Raw genomic sequence first — 19756 nt, 5'->3', positions numbered from 1 at the left:
CGTCAACGTTGAGGACCGTAGACGCAGTGGTCGGCCAAGGGAACTTACTGCAGCAGATGAAAGACACATCATGCTTACTTCCCTTTGCAATCGGAAGATGTCCAGCAGTGCCATCAGCTCAGAATTGGCAGAAAACAGTGGGACCCTGGTACACCCATCTACTGTCCGGAGAAGTCTGGTCAGAAGTGGCCTTCATGGAATACTGGCGGTCAAATAGCCATACTTCCGACATGGAAACAAGGCCGAGCGACTCAACTATGCACGAAAACACAGGTACTGGGGTGCAGCAGGTACTCTCCTTAATGCTGAGAAGTACAGGCAGATACTTTTCTGTACTATGCAATGATATGGGCAGCGACCATGTAACGCTTTTACAACATACAGAAGTGCGCTGGTTATCAAGGAGAAAAGTATTGACACGTTTTTTTAAATTGAGAGACTGACCATCATTTTCACTTGTCTGACCGCATGGATGATGACGGGTTTCTCACACGACTGGCCTATCTGGGTGATGTTTTCTCTCACCTGAATGATCTGAATCTAGGATGACAGGGACTCTCCGCAACTATATTCAATATGCCGGACAAAACTGAGGCTATGATTAAGAAGTTGGAGCTCTTCTCTGTTTGCATTAACAAGGATAACACACAGGTCTTTCCATCATTGTATGATTTGTGTGGAAATTAACTCAAGGTAACGGACAATGTCAAATGTGATATAGCGAAGCCCCTGAGTGAGTTGGGTGTGCAATTACGCAGGTACTTTCCTGAAACGGATGACACAAGCAACTGGATTCGTTATCCCTTTCATGCCCTGCCTCCAGTCCACTTACCGATATCTGAACAAGAGAACCTCATCGAAATTGCAACAAGCGGTTCTGTGAAAATTTAATTTAATCAGAAGCCACTGCCAGATTTCTGGATTGGGCTGCACTCAGAGTATCCTGCCTTGGCAAATCGTGCTGTTAAGACACTGATGCTCTTTGCAACCACGTACCTATATGAGAGTAGATTCTCAGCCCTCACTAGCATGAAAACTAAATACAGGCACAGACTGTGTGTGGAAAATAATTTAAGACTGAGACTCTCTCCAATACAACCCAACATTGCAGAGTTATGTGCATCCTTTCAAGCACACCCTTCTCATTAACCTGTGGTGAGTTATTCACAATTTTCAATGAACATCTTATATGTAAGATGGCTAAATAAAGAGCAACATGATTGATTATTATTATTATATTATTATTTGTGCCCTGGTCCTATAAGAGCTCTTTGTCACTCCCCATGAGCCGGGTTGTGACAACTCACACTCATTCTTATGTTTAATAAATGTATCGTATAGTGTGTGTGGCAGGCTTACAATGATGGCAAATAACAACATTTGAGAGTGTGCTGACCCTGGTGCTAGAGGGGGTACAGCTGACCCTGGTGCTAGAGGGGGTACAGCTGACCCTGGTGCTAGAGGGGGTGAATGTTAGAAGAGGTACCGGACTATGAAAAGTTTGGGAACCACTTCTCTAGGGTGTCTAGATGGACTTTTTTTATTTGTGGTCCTGGCAACAGGATCTTTTTTGGACCACCATCATTTTGGTCTAACTGAGATTTACCGCAGGTCCCATGTCTGTGCAGAAGATCTAGGTGCTGCTGTAGGGCCTCCCTGGTTAGGGACAGAAGCACCAGATCACCAGCAAACAGTAGACAGTTGACTTCAGATTCTATTAGGGTGAGTCCAGGTGCTGCAGACTCTTCTAGTGCCCTCACCAATTCATTGATATATATGTTGAAGAGGGTGGGGCTTAAGCTGTATCCCTGTCTCACCCCATGGCCCTGTGGAAAGAAATGTGTGTTTTTTTTTGTCCGTTTTAAACCCACACTTGTTGTTTGTGTACATGGATTTTACAGCGTTATGTTTTTCCCCCAGCACCACTGTCCTACAATTTGTCTAGCAGACCCTCATGCTAAATTGAGTCAAATGCTTTTTTGAAATCAACAAAGCATGAGAAGACATTGCCTTTTGTTTTTGGTGTGTTTGTTTGTCAATTAGGGTGTGCAGGGTGAATACGTGGTCTGTCATACGGTAATTTGGTAAAAATCCAGTTTGACATTTGCTCAGTACATTGTTTTCATTGAGGAAATGCACGAGTCTGCTGTTAATGATAATGCAGAGGATTTCCAAAGGTTGCTGTTGACGCATATCCCACGGTAGTTATAAGGGTCAAATTTGTCTCCACTTTTGTGGATTGGGGTGATCAGTCCTTGGTTCCAAATATTGGGGAAGATGCCAGCGCTAAGGATGATGTTAAAGAGTTTTAGTATAGCCAATTAGAATTTGTTGTCTGTATATTTTATCATTTCATTTAAGATGCCATCAACACCACCGGCCTTTTTATGTTGGAGGGTTTGTATTTTGTCTTGTAGTTCATTCAGTGTAATTGGAGAATCCAGTGGGTTCTTGTAGTCTTTAATAGTTGAGTCTAAGATTTGTATTTGATCATGTATATGTTTTTGCTGTTTGTTCTTAGTCATAGGTCCAAAAATATTGGAGAGGTGGTTTATCCATACTTCTCTGTTTTTGATAGATAACTCTTTGTTGTTGTTTGTTTTAGTGTGTTCCAGTTTCCCCAGAAGTGGTTAGATTCTCTGTATTGTGTTAGGGATTCACCATAGTGAAGGCGTAGTAGGCTCAGGTTTTCTGGGTCTCCATGTTTTTGGTTGGATAGGTTTCTCAATTTCTTCCTTAGGTTGTTGCATTCTTCATTGAACCATTTGTCGTTGTTGTTTTTCTTAGGTCGCCTGCTTGAATGTTTTAGATTTGATAGGGAAGCTGAGAGGTCAAATATACTCTCTCTCACTTTCTCTTACCACCTCTTTACCCAGCACTATGTCAGAAAGGTAGTCATGCATACAAAGCCAGGATATTGAAAATCTATATTCCCTCAAATGCCAAGAAATGGAATAATAGTTGCAGTGGCAAAGGAAGGTTTATATAATTATTATACTGAGTAGACTACCTATCCTGACTACCTATACTGACTACCTATACTAAGTAGACTACCTATCCTGACTACCTATACTGACTACCTATACTGAGTAGACTACCTATCTTGACTACCTATACTGACTACCCACACTGAGTAGACTACCTATACTGACTACCTATACTGACTACCTATACTGATGACCTATACTGAGTAGACTACCTATACTGACTACCTATACTGAGTAGACTACCTATACTGACTACCTATACTAAGTAGACTACCTATACTGACTACCTATACTGACTACCTATACTGACTACCTATACTGAGTGGACTACCTATACTGAGTAGACTACCTATGCTAACTACCTATACTGAGTAGACTACCTATACTGACTACCTATACTAAGTAGACTACCTATACTGACTACCTATACTGACTACCTATACTGAGTAGACTACCTATACTGAGTGGACTACCTATACTGAGTAGACTACCAATACTGACTACCTATACTGACTACCTATACTGAGTAGACTACCTATACTGACTACCTATACTGACTACCTATACTGAGTGGACTACCTATACTGAGTGGACTACCCACACTGAGTAGACTACCTATACTGACTACCAATACTGAGTAGACTACATATATTGACTAACTATACTGAGTAGACTACCCATACTGAGTAGACTACATATACTGACTACCTATACTGAGTGGACTACCTATACTGACTACCTATACTGACTATCTATACTGAGTGGACTACCTATACTGAGTAGACTACCTATACTGACTACCTATACTGACAGTCTATACTGAGTAGACTACCTATACTGACTACCTATACTGAGTGGACTACCTATACTGAGTAGACTACCTATACTGACTACCTATACTGACTACCTATACTGAGTAGACTACCTATACTGACTACCTATACTGACTATCTATACTGAGTGGACTACCTATACTGAGTGGACTACCCACACTGAGTAGACTACCTTTACTGACTACCTATACTGACTACCTATACTGAGTAGACCTCCTATATTGACTAACTATACTGAGTAGACTACCCATACTGAGTAGACTACCTATACTGACTACCTATACTGAGTAGACTACCTATACTGACTACCTATACTGACTACCTATACTGAGTGGACTACCCACACTGAGTAGACTACCTATACTGACTACCTATACTGAGTACCTATACTGAGTAGACTACCTATAATGACTACTTATACTGAGTGGACTGCCTATACTGAGTAGACTACCTATACTGACTACCTATACTGACTATCTATACTGAGTGGACTACCTATACTGAGTGGACTACCCACACTGAGTAGACTACCTTTACTGACTACCTATACTGACTACCTATACTGAGTAGACCTCCTATATTGACTAACTATACTGAGTAGACTACCCATACTGAGTAGACTACCTATACTGACTACCTATACTGAGTAGACTACCTATACTGACTACCTATACTGACTATCTATACTGAGTGGGCTACCTATACTGACTACCTATACTGACTACCTATACTGACTACCTATACTGAGTGGACTACCTATACTGAGTGGACTACCCACACTGAGTAGACTACCTATACTGACTACCTATACTGACTACCTATACTGAGTAGACTACCTATATTGACTAACTATACTGAGTAGACTACCCATACTGAGTAGACTACATATACTGACTACCTATACTGAGTGGACTACCTATACTGACTACCTATACTGAGTGGACTACCTATACTGACTACCTATACTGAGTGGACTACCTATACTGAGTAGACTACCTATACTGAGTAGACTACCTATACTGAGTAGACTACCTATACTGACTACCTATACTGAGTAGACTACCTATACTGACTACCTATACTGAGTAGACTACCTTTACTGACTACCTATACTGAGTGGACTACCTATACTGAGTAGACTACCTATACTGACTACCTATACTGAGTACCTATACTGAGTAGACTACCTATAATGACTACTTATACTGAGTGGACTACCTATACTGAGTAGACTACCTATACTGACTACCTATACTGAGTAGACTACCTATACTGAGTAGACTACCTATACTGAGTAGACTACCTATACTGACTACCTATACTGAGTAGACTACCTATACTGAGTAGACTACCTATACTGAGTGGACTACCTATACTGAGTAGACTACCTATACTGACTAGCTATACTGAGTAGACTACCTATACTGAGTAGACTACCTATACTGACTACCTATACTGAGTAGACTACCTATACTGACTACCTATACTGAGTAGACTACCTATACTGACTACCTATACTGAGTAGACTACCTATAATGACTACCTATACTGACTATCTATACTGACTATCTATACTGAGTGGACTACCTATACTGACTACCTATACTGAGTAGACTACCTATAATGACTACCTATACTGACTATCTATACTGAGTGGACTACCTATACTGAGTAGACTACCTATACTGACTACCTATACTGAGTACCTATACTGAGTAGACTACCTATACTGACTACCTATACTGAGTAGACTACCTATACTGAGTGGACTACCTATACTGAGTAGACTACCTATACTGAGTGGACTACCTATACTGAGTAGACTACCTATACTGACTAGCTATACTGAGTAGACTACCTATACTGACTACCTATACTGAGTAGACTACCTATACTGACTACCTATACTGACTATCTATACTGAGTGGACTACCTATACTGAGTAGACTACCTATACTGACTACCTATACTGAGTACCTATACTGAGTAGACTACCTATACTGATGACCTATACTGAGTAGACTACCTATACTGAGTAGACTACCTATACTGAGTAGACTACCTATACTGACTACCTATACTGAGTAGACTACCTATACTGACTATCTATACTGAGTGGACTACCTATACTGAGTACCTATACTGAGTGGACTACCTATACTGAGTAGACTACCTATAATGACTACCTATACTGACTACCTATACTGAGTGGACTACCTATACTGAGTGGACTACCTATACTGAGTGGACTACCTATACTGACTACCTATACTGACTACCTATACTGAGTAGACTACCTATACTGACTACCTATACTGACTACCTACACTGAGTAGACTACCTATACTGACTACCTATACTGACTATCTATAATGAGTGGACTACCTATACTGAGTAGACTACCTATAATGACTACCTATACTGACTACCTATACTGAGTGGACTACCTATACTGAGTGGACTACCTATACTGAGTAGACTACCTATACTGACTACCTATACTGACTATCTATACTGAGTGGACTACCTATACTGAGTAGACTACCTATACTGACTACCTATACTGAGTACCTATACTGAGTAGACTACCTATACTGATGACCTATACTGAGTAGACTACCTATACTGAGTAGACTACCTATACTGAGTAGACTACCTATACTGAGTAGACTACCTATACTGACTACCTATACTGAGTAGACTACCTATACTGACTATCTATACTGAGTGGACTACCTATACTGAGTACCTATACTGAGTGGACTACCTATACTGAGTGGACTACCTATACTGAGTGGACTACCTATACTGACTACCTATACTGAGTGGACTACCTATACTGAGTGGACTACCTATACTGAGTGGACTACCTATACTGACTACCTATATTGACTACCTATACTGAGTAGACTACCTATACTGACTACCTATACTGACTACCTACACTGAGTAGACTACCTATACTGACTACCTATACTGACTATCTATAATGAGTGGACTACCTATACTGACTACCTATACTGAGTACCTATACTGAGTAGACTACCTATACTGACTATCTATACTGAGTGGACTACCTATACTGAGTAGACTACCTATACTGAGTAGCTATACTGAGTAGACTACCTATACTGACTAGACTACCTATACTGAGTAGACTACCTATACTGACTACCTATACTGAGTACCTATACTGAGTAGACTACCTATACTGACTACCTATACTGAGTGGACTACCTATACTGAGTAGACTACCTATACTGACTACCTATACTGACTACCTATACTGAGTGGACTACCTATACTGAGTAGACTACCTATACTGACTACCTATACTGAGTGGACTACCTATACTGAGTGGACTACCTATACTGACTACCTATACTGACTACCTATACTGAGTAGACTACCTATACTGAGTAGACTACCTATACTGACTACCTATACTGACTATCTATAATGAGTGGACTACCTATACTGACTACCTATACTGAGTACCTATACTGAGTAGACTACCTATACTGACTATCTATACTGAGTGGACTACCTATACTGAGTAGACTACCTATACTGAGTAGACTACCTATACTGAGTAGACTACCTATACTGACTACCTATACTGACTACCTATACTGAGTAGACTACCTATACTGAGTACCTATACTGAGTAGACTACCTATACTGACTACCTATACTGACTACCTATACTGAGTAGACTACCTATACTGACTACCTATACTGAGTAGACTACCTATACTGACTACCTATACTGAGTAGACTACCTATACTGAGTAGACTACCTATACTGACTACCTATACTGACTACCTATACTGACTACCTATACTGACTACCTATACTGAGTAGACTACCTATACTGACTACCTATACTGACTACCTATACTGAGTAGACTACCTATACTGACTACCTATACTGAGTAGACTACCTATACTGACTACCTATACTGAGTAGACTACCTATACTTACTACCTATACTGACTACATATACTGACTACCTATACTGAGTAGACTACCTATACTGAGTAGACTACCTATACTGACTAGCTATACTGAGTAGACTACATATACTGACTACCTATACTGAGTAGACTACCTATACTGAGTAGACTACCTATACTGAGTAGACTACCTATACTGAGTAGACTACCTATACTGAGTAGACTACCTATACTGACTAGCTATACTGAGTAGACTACCTATACTGAGTAGACTACCTATACTGATTACCTATACTGAGTAGACTACCTATACTGAGTAGACTACCTATACTGACTACCTATACTGAGTAGACTACCTATACTGACTACCTATACTGAGTAGACTACCTATACTGACTACCTATACTGACTACCTATACTGACTACCTATACTGAGTAGACTACCTATACTGAGTAGACTACCTATACTGACTACCTATACCGAGTACCTATACTGAGTAGACTACCTATACTGACTACCTATACTGAGTACCTATACTGAGTAGACTACCTATACTGACTACCAATACTGACTACCTATACTGACTACCTATACTGACTACCTATACTGAGTGGACTACCTATACTGACTACCTATACTGACTACCTATACTGACTACCTATACTGAGTAGACTACCTATACTGAGTAGACTACCTATACTGACTACCTATACTGAGTAGACTACCTATACTGAGTAGACTACCTATACTGACTACCTATACTGACTACCTATACTGTGTAGACTACCTATACTGTGTAGACTACCTATACTGACTACCTATACTGACTACCTATACTGAGTAGACTACCTATACTGAGTAGACTACCTATACTGAGTAGACTACCTATACTGAGTACCTATACTGAGTAGACTACCTATACTGAGTACCTATACTGAGTAGACTACCTATACTGACTACCTATACTGTGTAGACTACCTATACTGAGTAGACTACCTATACTGACTACCTATACTGAGTACCTATACTGAGTAGACTACCTATACTGACTACCTATACTGAGTAGACTACCTATACTGACTACCTATACTGAGTAGACTACCTATACTGACTAGCTATACTGAGTAGACTACCTATACTGACTAGCTATACTGAGTAGACTACCTATACTGACTACCTATACTGAGTAGACTACCTATACTGAGTAGACTACCTATACTGAGTAGACTACCTATACTGAGTAGACTACCTATACTGAGTAGACTACCTATACTGACTACCTATACTGAGTAGACTACCTATACTGAGTAGACTACCTATACTGACTACCTATACTGAGTAGACTACCTATACTGAGTAGACTACCTATACTGACTACCTATACTGAGTAGACTACCTATACTGACTACCTATACTGAGTAGACTACCTATACTGAGTAGACTACCTATACTGACTACCTATACTGACTACCTATACTGAGTAGACTACCTATACTGAGTAGACTACCTATACTGACTACCTATACTGAGTACCTATACTGAGTAGACTACCTATACTGACTACCTATACTGAGTACCTATACTGAGTAGACTACCTATACTGACTACCAATACTGACTACCTATACTGACTACCTATACTGACTACCTATACTGAGTAGACTACCTATACTGACTACCTATACTGACTACCTATACTGACTACCTATACTGAGTAGACTACCTATACTGAGTAGACTACCTATACTGAGTACCTATACTGAGTACCTATACTGAGTAGACTACCTATACTGACTACCTATACTGACTACCTATACTGTGTAGACTACCTATACTGTGTAGACTACCTATACTGACTACCTATACTGACTACCTATACTGAGTAGACTACCTATACTGAGTAGACTACCTATACTGAGTAGACTACCTATACTGAGTACCTATACTGAGTAGACTACCTATACTGAGTACCTATACTGAGTAGACTACCTATACTGACTACCTATACTGTGTAGACTACCTATACTGAGTAGACTACCTATACTGACTACCTATACTGAGTACCTATACTGAGTAGACTACCTATACTGACTACCTATACTGAGTAGACTACCTATACTGACTACCTATACTGAGTAGACTACCTATACTGACTAGCTATACTGAGTAGACTACCTATACTGACTAGCTATACTGAGTAGACTACCTATACTGACTACCTATACTGACTACCTATACTGAGTAGACTACCTATACTGAGTAGACTACCTATACTGAGTAGACTACCTATACTGAGTACCTATACTGAGTAGACTACCTATACTGACTACCTATACTGTGTAGACTACCTATACTGACTACCTATGCTGAGTAGACTACCTATACTGAGTAGACTACCTATACTGACTACCTATACTGAGTACCTATACTGAGTAGACTACCTATACTGACTACCTATACTGAGTAGACTACCTATACTGACTAGCTATACTGAGTAGACTACCTATACTGACTACCTATACTGAGTAGACTACCTATACTGAGTAGACTACCTATACTGAGTAGACTACCTATACTGAGTACCTATACTGAATAGACTACCTATACTGACTACCTATACTGTGTAGACTACCTATACTGATTACCTATACTGAGTAGACTACCTATACTGAGTAGACTACCTATACTGACTACCTATACTGAGTACCTATACTGAGTAGACTACCTATACTGACTATCTATACTGAGTGGACTACCTATACTGAGTAGACTACCTATACTGAGTAGCTATACTGAGTAGACTACCTATACTGAGTAGCTATACTGAGTAGACTACCTATACTGAGTAGCTATACTGAGTAGACTACCTATACTGAGTAGACTACCTATACTGAGTAGACTACCTATACTGAGTACCTATACTGAGTAGACTACCTATACTGACTACCTATACTGTGTAGACTACCTATACTGACTACCTATGCTGAGTAGACTACCTATACTGACTACCTATACTGACTACCTATACTGTGTAGACTACCTATACTGACTACCTATACTGTGTAGACTACCTAAACTCTTATGGTATAGTGAATGTCTGTAAGTCAATACAAAATGTAAAATGATACTCGTACCTGTATTAATCAAATGTAAACTGGGAAAGACATCACGAGTGTGTCTTCTGCAGTAATATACACTATATATATATATGTATATATGTATCTGTACTCATGTAGGGTATTGCGTATGCATTCCGATAGTAATGGCCTTCATGGAGTCATCAGCATCAGATCACATTGTCATCATGAAAAAGGTAAAATGGCTCATCTTAAAGGTTTACTCAGCAATATGACATCATCATACACAGTTGGGTGACTTCCTGCTAACAATCAATAACAACCACAACAACAGCAGAATTCAAAACTTCCCAGGCTGCCAATATTGGCTCATCCCAATTTGTAAGTACGCCCACACGAAGAGCCAAATGTTGGGAGTCTTGGTAGATTTGCATTTAGATTTAGTTGTTGGTTTCTGCGTTGCAGGAAGTTTCCCCACTGTGTATGATGTAATTTGTCATTTTGGTGAACTAGTCATGTCAGTGGAGCAGTGTGTGGGAATCCTCAGAGCCAAGCATGTAATTACCCAGTTATAGACATGAGTCCCGTCACAGCCCGGAGGAAGTTCCAAGACTCTCATTCGGTTACTCTGTACCAGGCTACTGCTAACAGACACGGAGGCAATAAACCGGCCACTTTGTAGATTAGTATGTTTACAGGATGAGGGGGACCGCAAATAACAACGCATAACAGAACCCAGTTCTGTGTCGCACTTGTGAGTGAGTCTCTAACATGTCGCTATCGGGAAATGCCCAGGAAAAAGGGTGAAAACCCAGAATGTTGAGGTTTTCAGGGAAGTCATGTGTTTGTGACAGCAGGCATCTAAAATAACAGTTGTGCCCACTATATATTATAGACACAGGCCTTATAGCTAGAGGAATCTCCACTATATATTATAGACACAGGCCTTATAGCTAGAGGAATCTCCACTATATATTATATATTATGTGTGGGGGCACTGGTTAGTTGAGGTAATATGCACATGTAGGTAGAGTTATTAAAGTGACTATGCATAGATGATAACAACTGAGTAGCAGTGGTGTAAAAGAGGGGGGGGGGGCAATGCAAATGTAACTATATTGATTTTTTTTCCCCCCATCACTACTTTCCTCCCTCTCATACGGTATCCCCTTTTCCCTCGGTCTCCCCCCACCGAACCCCTTCTGATACCGGCAGGTCTATACAGTCAGAACAGAGACAGAGAGAAAGGACAGCAATACTCCCTTGGGAAGAGTCATTCCCAGAGAAATTCCCATGAATGACAGGGGGCATGTTGCTAGACCAACAGGGGATAAATTAGATAAACAAAACAGAGCGTACACACATACACACATACACACACACAGAGTGTTGTTTTGGTAGGATTACAGTGACATTTTGAACCAGCTGTGTATCCATTTGAGTTCATGGAGAGGAGGTCTATCATCCTGTCTCAGATGCTGTGCAAACACACAAACACAGCCTTGATGTGTTGCGAATCCTGGAAGTTGCTATAGACTACTACAGCAGCAACCCCACGGCCTCCTCTCGTTCACCAATGTCCTTCAGCAGGGTTCACGACCCTCAATGACCCTGTCAATCAAGTCTTCTATTCAGAGTGAGTTCAAGACCCACACTATGAGGTTGGAATAATACTGTGAAATTGTGAAAATTATGAAAATGCCCTTTTAGTGTAAAAACTGTTGGAAATTTCAACCTGTTTTTGGTGGGATGGAGATTTTGCCTTCTATGGTGACATCACAATGTGGTAAATGAGTTAATAGACCAAAAAGAAAGAGAGTTCCAAACCTCTCTGCCAATAACAGCTAGTTTTCAGATTTCAGTCCTACAAACATTCTAAAAACAGCTGCATTGACCCTTTAAGAGGGTCCTTCAGGCCTTAACAGCAGTCCATCAGAGGCCACAAATCATTCACTCAAGGCTACAAGTCCCACACAGAGCCTTCAGTCGACAGAGAGAGAGAACTCTGAGAGGAAGAGAGAAAATGAGGGGTGGGGAGAGAGAAAGATAGAAAGAGGAAGAGAGAAAATGAGGGGTGGGGAGAGAGAAAGATAGAAAGAGGAAGAGAGTGAGGGGTGGGGAGGAAGAGATAGTGAGGGGTGGGGAGGAGAGAGATAGGAAGAGATAGTGAGGGGTGGGGAGAGGGAAAGATAGTGAGGGGTGGGGAGAGAGAAAGATAGAAAGAGGAAGAGAGATAGTGAGGGGTGGGGAGAGAGAAAGATAGAAAGAGGAAGAGAGAGAGAGAGATTATTTTTTCTTTGCCTCCTCCTGCTCCTGCTCCTTCTCCCCCAATCCTCCTCCTCTTCCACCTCTTACCATTCCTCCTCGTCCAGCTCCTCATCCAGCTCCTCCTCCACCTCCTCCCCTCCTCTTCCTCCTCCCCCCTACTCTTCCTCCTCCTTTTTCCTCACCTCTCTTATAATGACATCTAAACACTAAAGTGTTGCGGCTGTGTTTTTCACCTCCCATTCCTCTTCCCTTCACTCGTTACAGCCTCTTAATTATGGGTTTGGTCTTTCTTCTTCGTTGCTTCTGTTGGTCTCATCATGTTGGGCTGCTGGGTTAAGTAGCTTATTAAATCCTGTGGGGTGGTGTGAACCTTTAGCATTCCTGCTGAGATCAGTGCCCCCTGTGCACCCCTAGATCCTGACCCCACTAACACAATGGCTATTCTTTTTTCTGTTCCTCTTTGTGGTAATTAAGACCAAGGCGGTATGTGCATGTACGTGTAAAAGACTGAGGTAAGTGAATGTTATAAGTAGTGGGAGAGGATGATCCTGCGTTGGGGTAAACATTGCTCACTCCGAGGGAGAGAGTGTTTTGGACTCGTTAGTAAGGCTTATCACCCGCTCAGGGCTTTCTGCTTTAATTGGTGTTTTTCATCTTTGAGGTAGAATGGGGATGGATTATCCTGTCACTGGTGGGCCCAAGGCCATCTTTACATCACTGAGCCTCCCGAGTCAACACTGCGCTTTTAAGAAGGAATCTAAAGCTTGACTTTACAGCCCTGTTTATTGTGTCAGTGTTTCTCTCGCAATGATGTCTGTATCAGACCATCCCTAGAGGAGTTGCCAACAAACGTATCCAGGATATTGTTTGTTCAACCTAGCTTACTTTTCTGCTGAAAAGTGGAAGTGGGAACTCCGCTCAGGAGATTTATTTGACGTCTGCTACGTTCGTATCAGACAGACAATGACACTTATTCTCCTCTCAAGTGGAAGAGTTCAACATACACTATATATACACAACTATGTGGACAACCGCTCAAATGAGTGGATTCGACTATTTCAGCCACACCCGTTACTAACAGCTGTATAAAATCGAGCACACAGCCAATCTCTTTCGACAAACAGTAGAATGGCCTTACTGAAGAGCTCTGTGACTTTCAACGTGGCACCGTCATAGGATGCCACCTTTCCAACTAGTCAGTTCGTCAAAATCATATGTCCTCAGATGTACTACTGAGCTCCTAACGGCCTCTGGAAGCAACTTCAGCACAAGAACTGTTCGTCTGGAGCTTCATGAAATGGGTTTCCATGGCCGAGCAGCCGCACACAAGCCTAAGATCACCATGCGCAATACCAAGCATTGGCTGGAGTGGTGTAAAAGCGATCTTTGGTGTGATGAATCACACTTCACGATCTGGTAGTCCAACGGACGAATATTGGTTTGGCGGATGTCAGGAGAACGCTACCTGCCCAAATGCATAGTGCCAACTGTAAAGTTTGGTGGATGAGGAATAATGGTCTGGGTCTGTTTTCCATGGTTCAGGCTTGGCCCCTTAGTTCCAGTGAAGGGAAATCTTAACGCTACAGCATACAAATGCTGCATTTTTTAATGGAAGCAAGTCCCTGCAGCAATATTCCAACATCTAGTGAAAAGCCTTCCCAGAGCAGCAAAGGGGGGCAACTCTATATTAATGGCCATGATTTTGGAATGCGATGTTGTTCATGTAGTGTACATTTGTTTAATGCTGGTGTTTTGGGACAATTATGTTAACTTTTATCTCAAATGTTTATATACTCACCAGAGATGGAACCTATAGGATTTTTTTATTTTAACCTTTATTTAACTAGGCAAGTCAGTTAAGAATAAATTCTTATTTACAATGATTGCATACCGGGGAAGAGTGGGTTAACTGCCTTGTTCAGGGGAAGAACGACAAATTTTTACCTTGTCAGCTCGGGGATTCGATCCAGCAACCTTTCAGTTACTGGCCCAACGCTCTAACCACTAGGATACCTGCCACCCCTACACTCTAACCACTAGTCTACCTGCCATCCCTACACTCTAACCACTAGGATACCTGCCGTCCCTACACTCTAACCACTAGTCTACCTGCCGTCCCTACACTCTAACCACTAGGATACCTGCCGTCCCTACACTCTAACCACTAGGATACCTGCCGCCCCAACACTCTAACCACTAGGATACCTGCCGTCCCTACACTCTAACCACTAGGATACCTGCCGTCCCTACACTCTAACCACTAGGATACCTGCCGTCCCTACACTCTAACCACTAGGATACCTGCCGTCCCTACACTCTAACCACTAGGATACCTGCCGTCCCTACACTCTAACCACTAGGATACCTGCCGTCCCTACACTCTAACCACTAGGATACCTGCCGTCCCTACACTCTAACCACTAGTCTACCTGCCGTCCCTACACTCTAACCACTAGTCTACCTGCCGTCCCTACACTCTAACCACTAGGATACGTGCCGTCCCTACACTCTAACCACTAGGATACCTGCCGTCCCTACACTCTAACCACTAGGATACCTGCCGTCCCTACACTCTAACCACTAGGATACCTGCCGTCCCTACACTCTAACCACTAGGATACCTGCCATCCCTACACTCTAACCACTAGGATACCTGCCGCCCCTACACTCTAACCACTAGGATACCTGCCTCTAACCCTACACTCTAACCACTAGGATACCTGCCTAACCACCCTACACTCTAACCACTAGGATACCTAACCGCTACCCCTACACTCTAACCACTAGGATACCTGCCGTCCCTACACTCTAACCACTAGGCTACCCTGCCGCCCCTACACTCTAACCACTATGCTACCTGCGATCCCTACACTCTAACCACTAGGCTACCTGCCGCCCCCTAACCACTAACCACTATGCTACCTAACCACGATCCCTACACTCTAACCACTAGGCTACCCTGCCTAACCACCCCTACACTCTAACCACTAGGCTACCTGCCGCCCCTACACTCTAACCACTAGGCTACCCTGCCGCCCCTACACTCTAACCACTAGGCTACCTGCCGTCCCTACACTCTAACCACTAGGCTACCTGCCGTCCCTACACTCTAACCACTAGGATACCTGCCGCCCCATTTGCCATTAGTCCTGTTAGTCCGTGATGGTCCTCTCTCTACTGTTCACCAGTGATATTTGAGGACCTACCTACCTGTGGTCACTGGTCAGGTGATGACTCACACCCATTACCGTGGTTTCACGCTGGGGCGTAGCCTGCAATGTTGACTAAGGACTGTCCTCGCCGAGGCCTGAACCCACTGCCATTCAGAGACGTAAAACTGGTCTGGGTCTTTGCACCACAGCCATGAATCAAAGGAAGAGGCGTTACAGAAAGGGCATTGTGGTGTGTGGCTGTCCCCAGAAACACAGATTTAATGTGTTGTTGAATTTTTAATATTGAATTGCTGAAGTAAAGCTGTGTGAAAGAGTGTGGTTTACGTCAGTGATTCCTCAGTTTATTTGTTTTTTTTCTGCCTTGCAGAGTGATGACGTCTTGGGCTGGTGTGAGAGCCACCGGAGGTGTTCACAGGTAAGAAAACACCTGTAGTGTGTGTGTGTGTGTGTGTCTGTGTGTGTGTCTGTGTGTGTGTCTGTGTGTGTCTGTGTGTGTGTGTGTGTGTGTGTGTGTGTGTGTGTGTGTGTGTGTGTGTGTGTGTGTGTGTGTGTGTGTGTGTGTGTGTGTGTGTGTGTGTGTGTGTGTGTGTGTGTGTGTGTGTGTGTGTGTGTGTGTGTGTGACAGACACACAGAGGCTTACTCATGCAGCTATTCAGTTCGCATCATAGGGTGTTCAGGGGGGACATTGTTCCCTCCCTCAGGTCAAGGTTTGGGTCAGGGACCTCTCTTCCCATTCCTCTCTTCCCCTTCCCTCTCTCCCCTCCTCCCTGCTACATAATATCCTGATTAAAGTCAGCATCTTGGATCGCTCCCCAGTGAACCAATAAACTTCAGGCATTCCCCAGTGAACCAATAAACTTCAGGCATTCCCCAGTGAACCAATAAACTTCAGGCATTCCCCAATGAACCAATAAACTTCAGGCATTCCCCAGTGAACCAATAAACTTCAGGCATTCCCCAGTGAACCAATAACCTTGGGTCCTTCCCCAGTGAACCAATAACCTTGGGTCCTTCCCCAGTGAACCAATAACCTTGGGTCCTTCCCCAGTGAACCAATAACCTTGGGTCATTCCCCAGTGAACCAATAACCTTGGGTCATTCCCCAGTGAACCAATAACCTTGGGTCATTCCCCAGGGAACCAATGCTTGGGTCCTTCCCCAGTGAAGAAACCTTGGGTCCTTCCCCAGTGAACCAATAACCTTGGGTCCTTCCCAGTGAACCAATAACCTTGGGTCCTTTTTCAGTCTGAACCAGTAACCTTGGGGCATTCTCCCAGTGAACCAATAACCTTGGGTCATTCCCCATGGGAACTGTGAACTTTTATGTCCTTCAGTGAGAATAACCTTGAAAGTGGTCTAATTTTCAGTCTCAGACAGGTAATCATTCAGAAGGTCAAAAATGCTGAGTCCTATATTGAGGAGCGTGAGTAGGAGAAGCGTGTGTGTGTGTTTGAGCGTGTGTGTGTGTTTGAGCGGTCTGTTTTCAGTCTCAGACAGTCTCTCTCTCATACAGCCGATCGATGCTGAGTCCTATATATCCACTATGGTGCTGTGACACTTTTATGTGCTTCATGAGAATAAGCAGGTTGGTGACTCATAATTGGTTCCCTTAGAGGGTAATAAAGAGGAAGGTCAAAAATGTGTGTGTGTGTGTGTGTGTGTGTGTGTGTGTGTGTGTTTGAGCGTGTGTGTGTGTTTGAGCGTGTGTGTGTTTGAGCGTGGTGTGTGTGTGTTTGAGCGTGTGTGTTTGAGTGTGTGTGTTTGAGCGTGTGTGTTTGAGCGTGTGTGTGTGTTTGAGCGTGTGTGTGTGTTTGAGCGTGTGTGTGTGTTTGAGCGTGTGTGTGTTTGAGCGTGTGTGTGTTTGAGCGTGTGTGTGTGTTTGAGCGTGGGTGTGTTTGAGCGTGTGTGTGTGTGTTTGAGCGTGTGTGTGTGTGTTTGAGCATGTGTGAGCGTGTGTGTGTTTGAGCGTGTGTGTGTGTGTGTGTTTGAGCGTGTGTGTGCATTTGTGAGTGTGTGTGTTTGAGTGTGTGTGTGTTTGAGTGTGTGTGTGTTTGAGCGTGCGTGCGTGTGCGTGTGCGTGTGCGTGTGTGTGTGTGTGTGTGCGTGATTGTGTCACAGTAGATAAGAATGCATAGTCCCCTGTTTGTTGCCGCCACTGCTAGCCTTCTAGGTGCTTTTGATAGACGTCAAACAGTCTTCAGTGACTGGGAGCAGACAGGGTTAAAAGGGTGGAGTGACTGGGAGCAGACGGGGTTAAACGGATGGAGTGACTGGGAGCAGACTGGGTTAAACGGATGGAGTGACTGGGAGCAGACGGGGTTAAACGGATGGAGTGACTGGGAGCAGACTGGGTTAAACAGATGGAGTGACTGGGAGCAGACGGGGTTAAACGGATGGAGTGACTGGGAGCAGACGGGGTTAAACGGATGGAGTGACTGGGAGCAGACGGGGTTAAACGGATGGAGTGACTGGGAGCAGACGGGGTTAAACGGATGGAGTGACTGGGAGCAGACGGGGTTAAACGGATGGAGTGACTGGGAGCAGACGGGGTTAAACGGATGGAGTGACTGGGAGCAGACGGGGTTAAACGGATGGAGTGACTGGCTGAAATGGAGGAAGTCTTCTCCTCACCTTATTATCTCAGGTTTCCTCCTTGATGTCCGTCTGGCAGCACAGTCACAGAGCTTCCTCATGTCCAGGCGTATGGATATGGGTCAGACGGGGTTAAACGGATGGAAACTGGGTGCAGACGGGTTAAACATGGACACGGTTCAAACAGACACGGGTTAAACGGACACAGTGCTGGGTGCAGACGCGGTTCAAACGGACACGCGCTCAAACTGGGTGCACACGCGTCAAACGGATGGAGTGACTGGGAGCAGACACGGTTAAACGGATGGAGTGACTGGGAACAGACACGCTCAAACAGACAGTGACTCAAGCAGACGGGGTTAAACGGACACGTGACTCAAAGCACACGGGGTCAAACACACACTGGCTCAAAGTCTTCTCCTCACCACACACGGCTCAAACACATGGCTCAAACTTCTCACACCTCAAACACAGGTCAAACACACACTTGATGTCCGTCAAACAGCACACGCTCAAACAGAGCGCTCATGTCCAGGCGTCATGGATATGGCGCTCAGACAAACACACACACGTTCAAACACACACACGTTCAAACACACACGTTCAAACACACACACGTTCAAACACACACACGCTCAAACACACACTCAAACACACACACTCACATGCAACACACACACGCTCAAACACACACGCGCTCAAACACACACACGCTCAAACACACACACGCTCAAACACACACACGCTCAAACACACACACGCTCAAACACACACATACGTACACACACACGCTCAAACACACACTCATATACACACACACTCACATGCACACACACACACACTCAAACACACACATGCTCATTCACA

General features: G+C 43.4%; 1 protein-coding gene across 2 annotated transcripts in view; it reads left to right on the top strand.

The window, feature by feature from the left end:
• anos1b (anosmin 1b) overlaps window positions 1–19756 on the top strand; it is a 206998-nt gene that overhangs the window by 62386 nt on the left and 124856 nt on the right. For both annotated transcript variants that reach the window (XM_042322531.1, XM_042322532.1), the window contains exon 2: window positions 16664–16711. In XM_042322531.1, coding sequence (XP_042178465.1) covers window positions 16664–16711 — 48 coding nt within the window. The remainder of the gene's footprint in view (window positions 1–16663; window positions 16712–19756) is intronic.

This window comes from Oncorhynchus tshawytscha, linkage group LG05, assembly GCF_018296145.1.
Source record: "Oncorhynchus tshawytscha isolate Ot180627B linkage group LG05, Otsh_v2.0, whole genome shotgun sequence".
In the NCBI taxonomy this organism is placed as follows: domain Eukaryota; kingdom Metazoa; phylum Chordata; class Actinopteri; order Salmoniformes; family Salmonidae; genus Oncorhynchus; species Oncorhynchus tshawytscha.
This window is presented reverse-complemented; position numbering and strand designations above follow the sequence as displayed.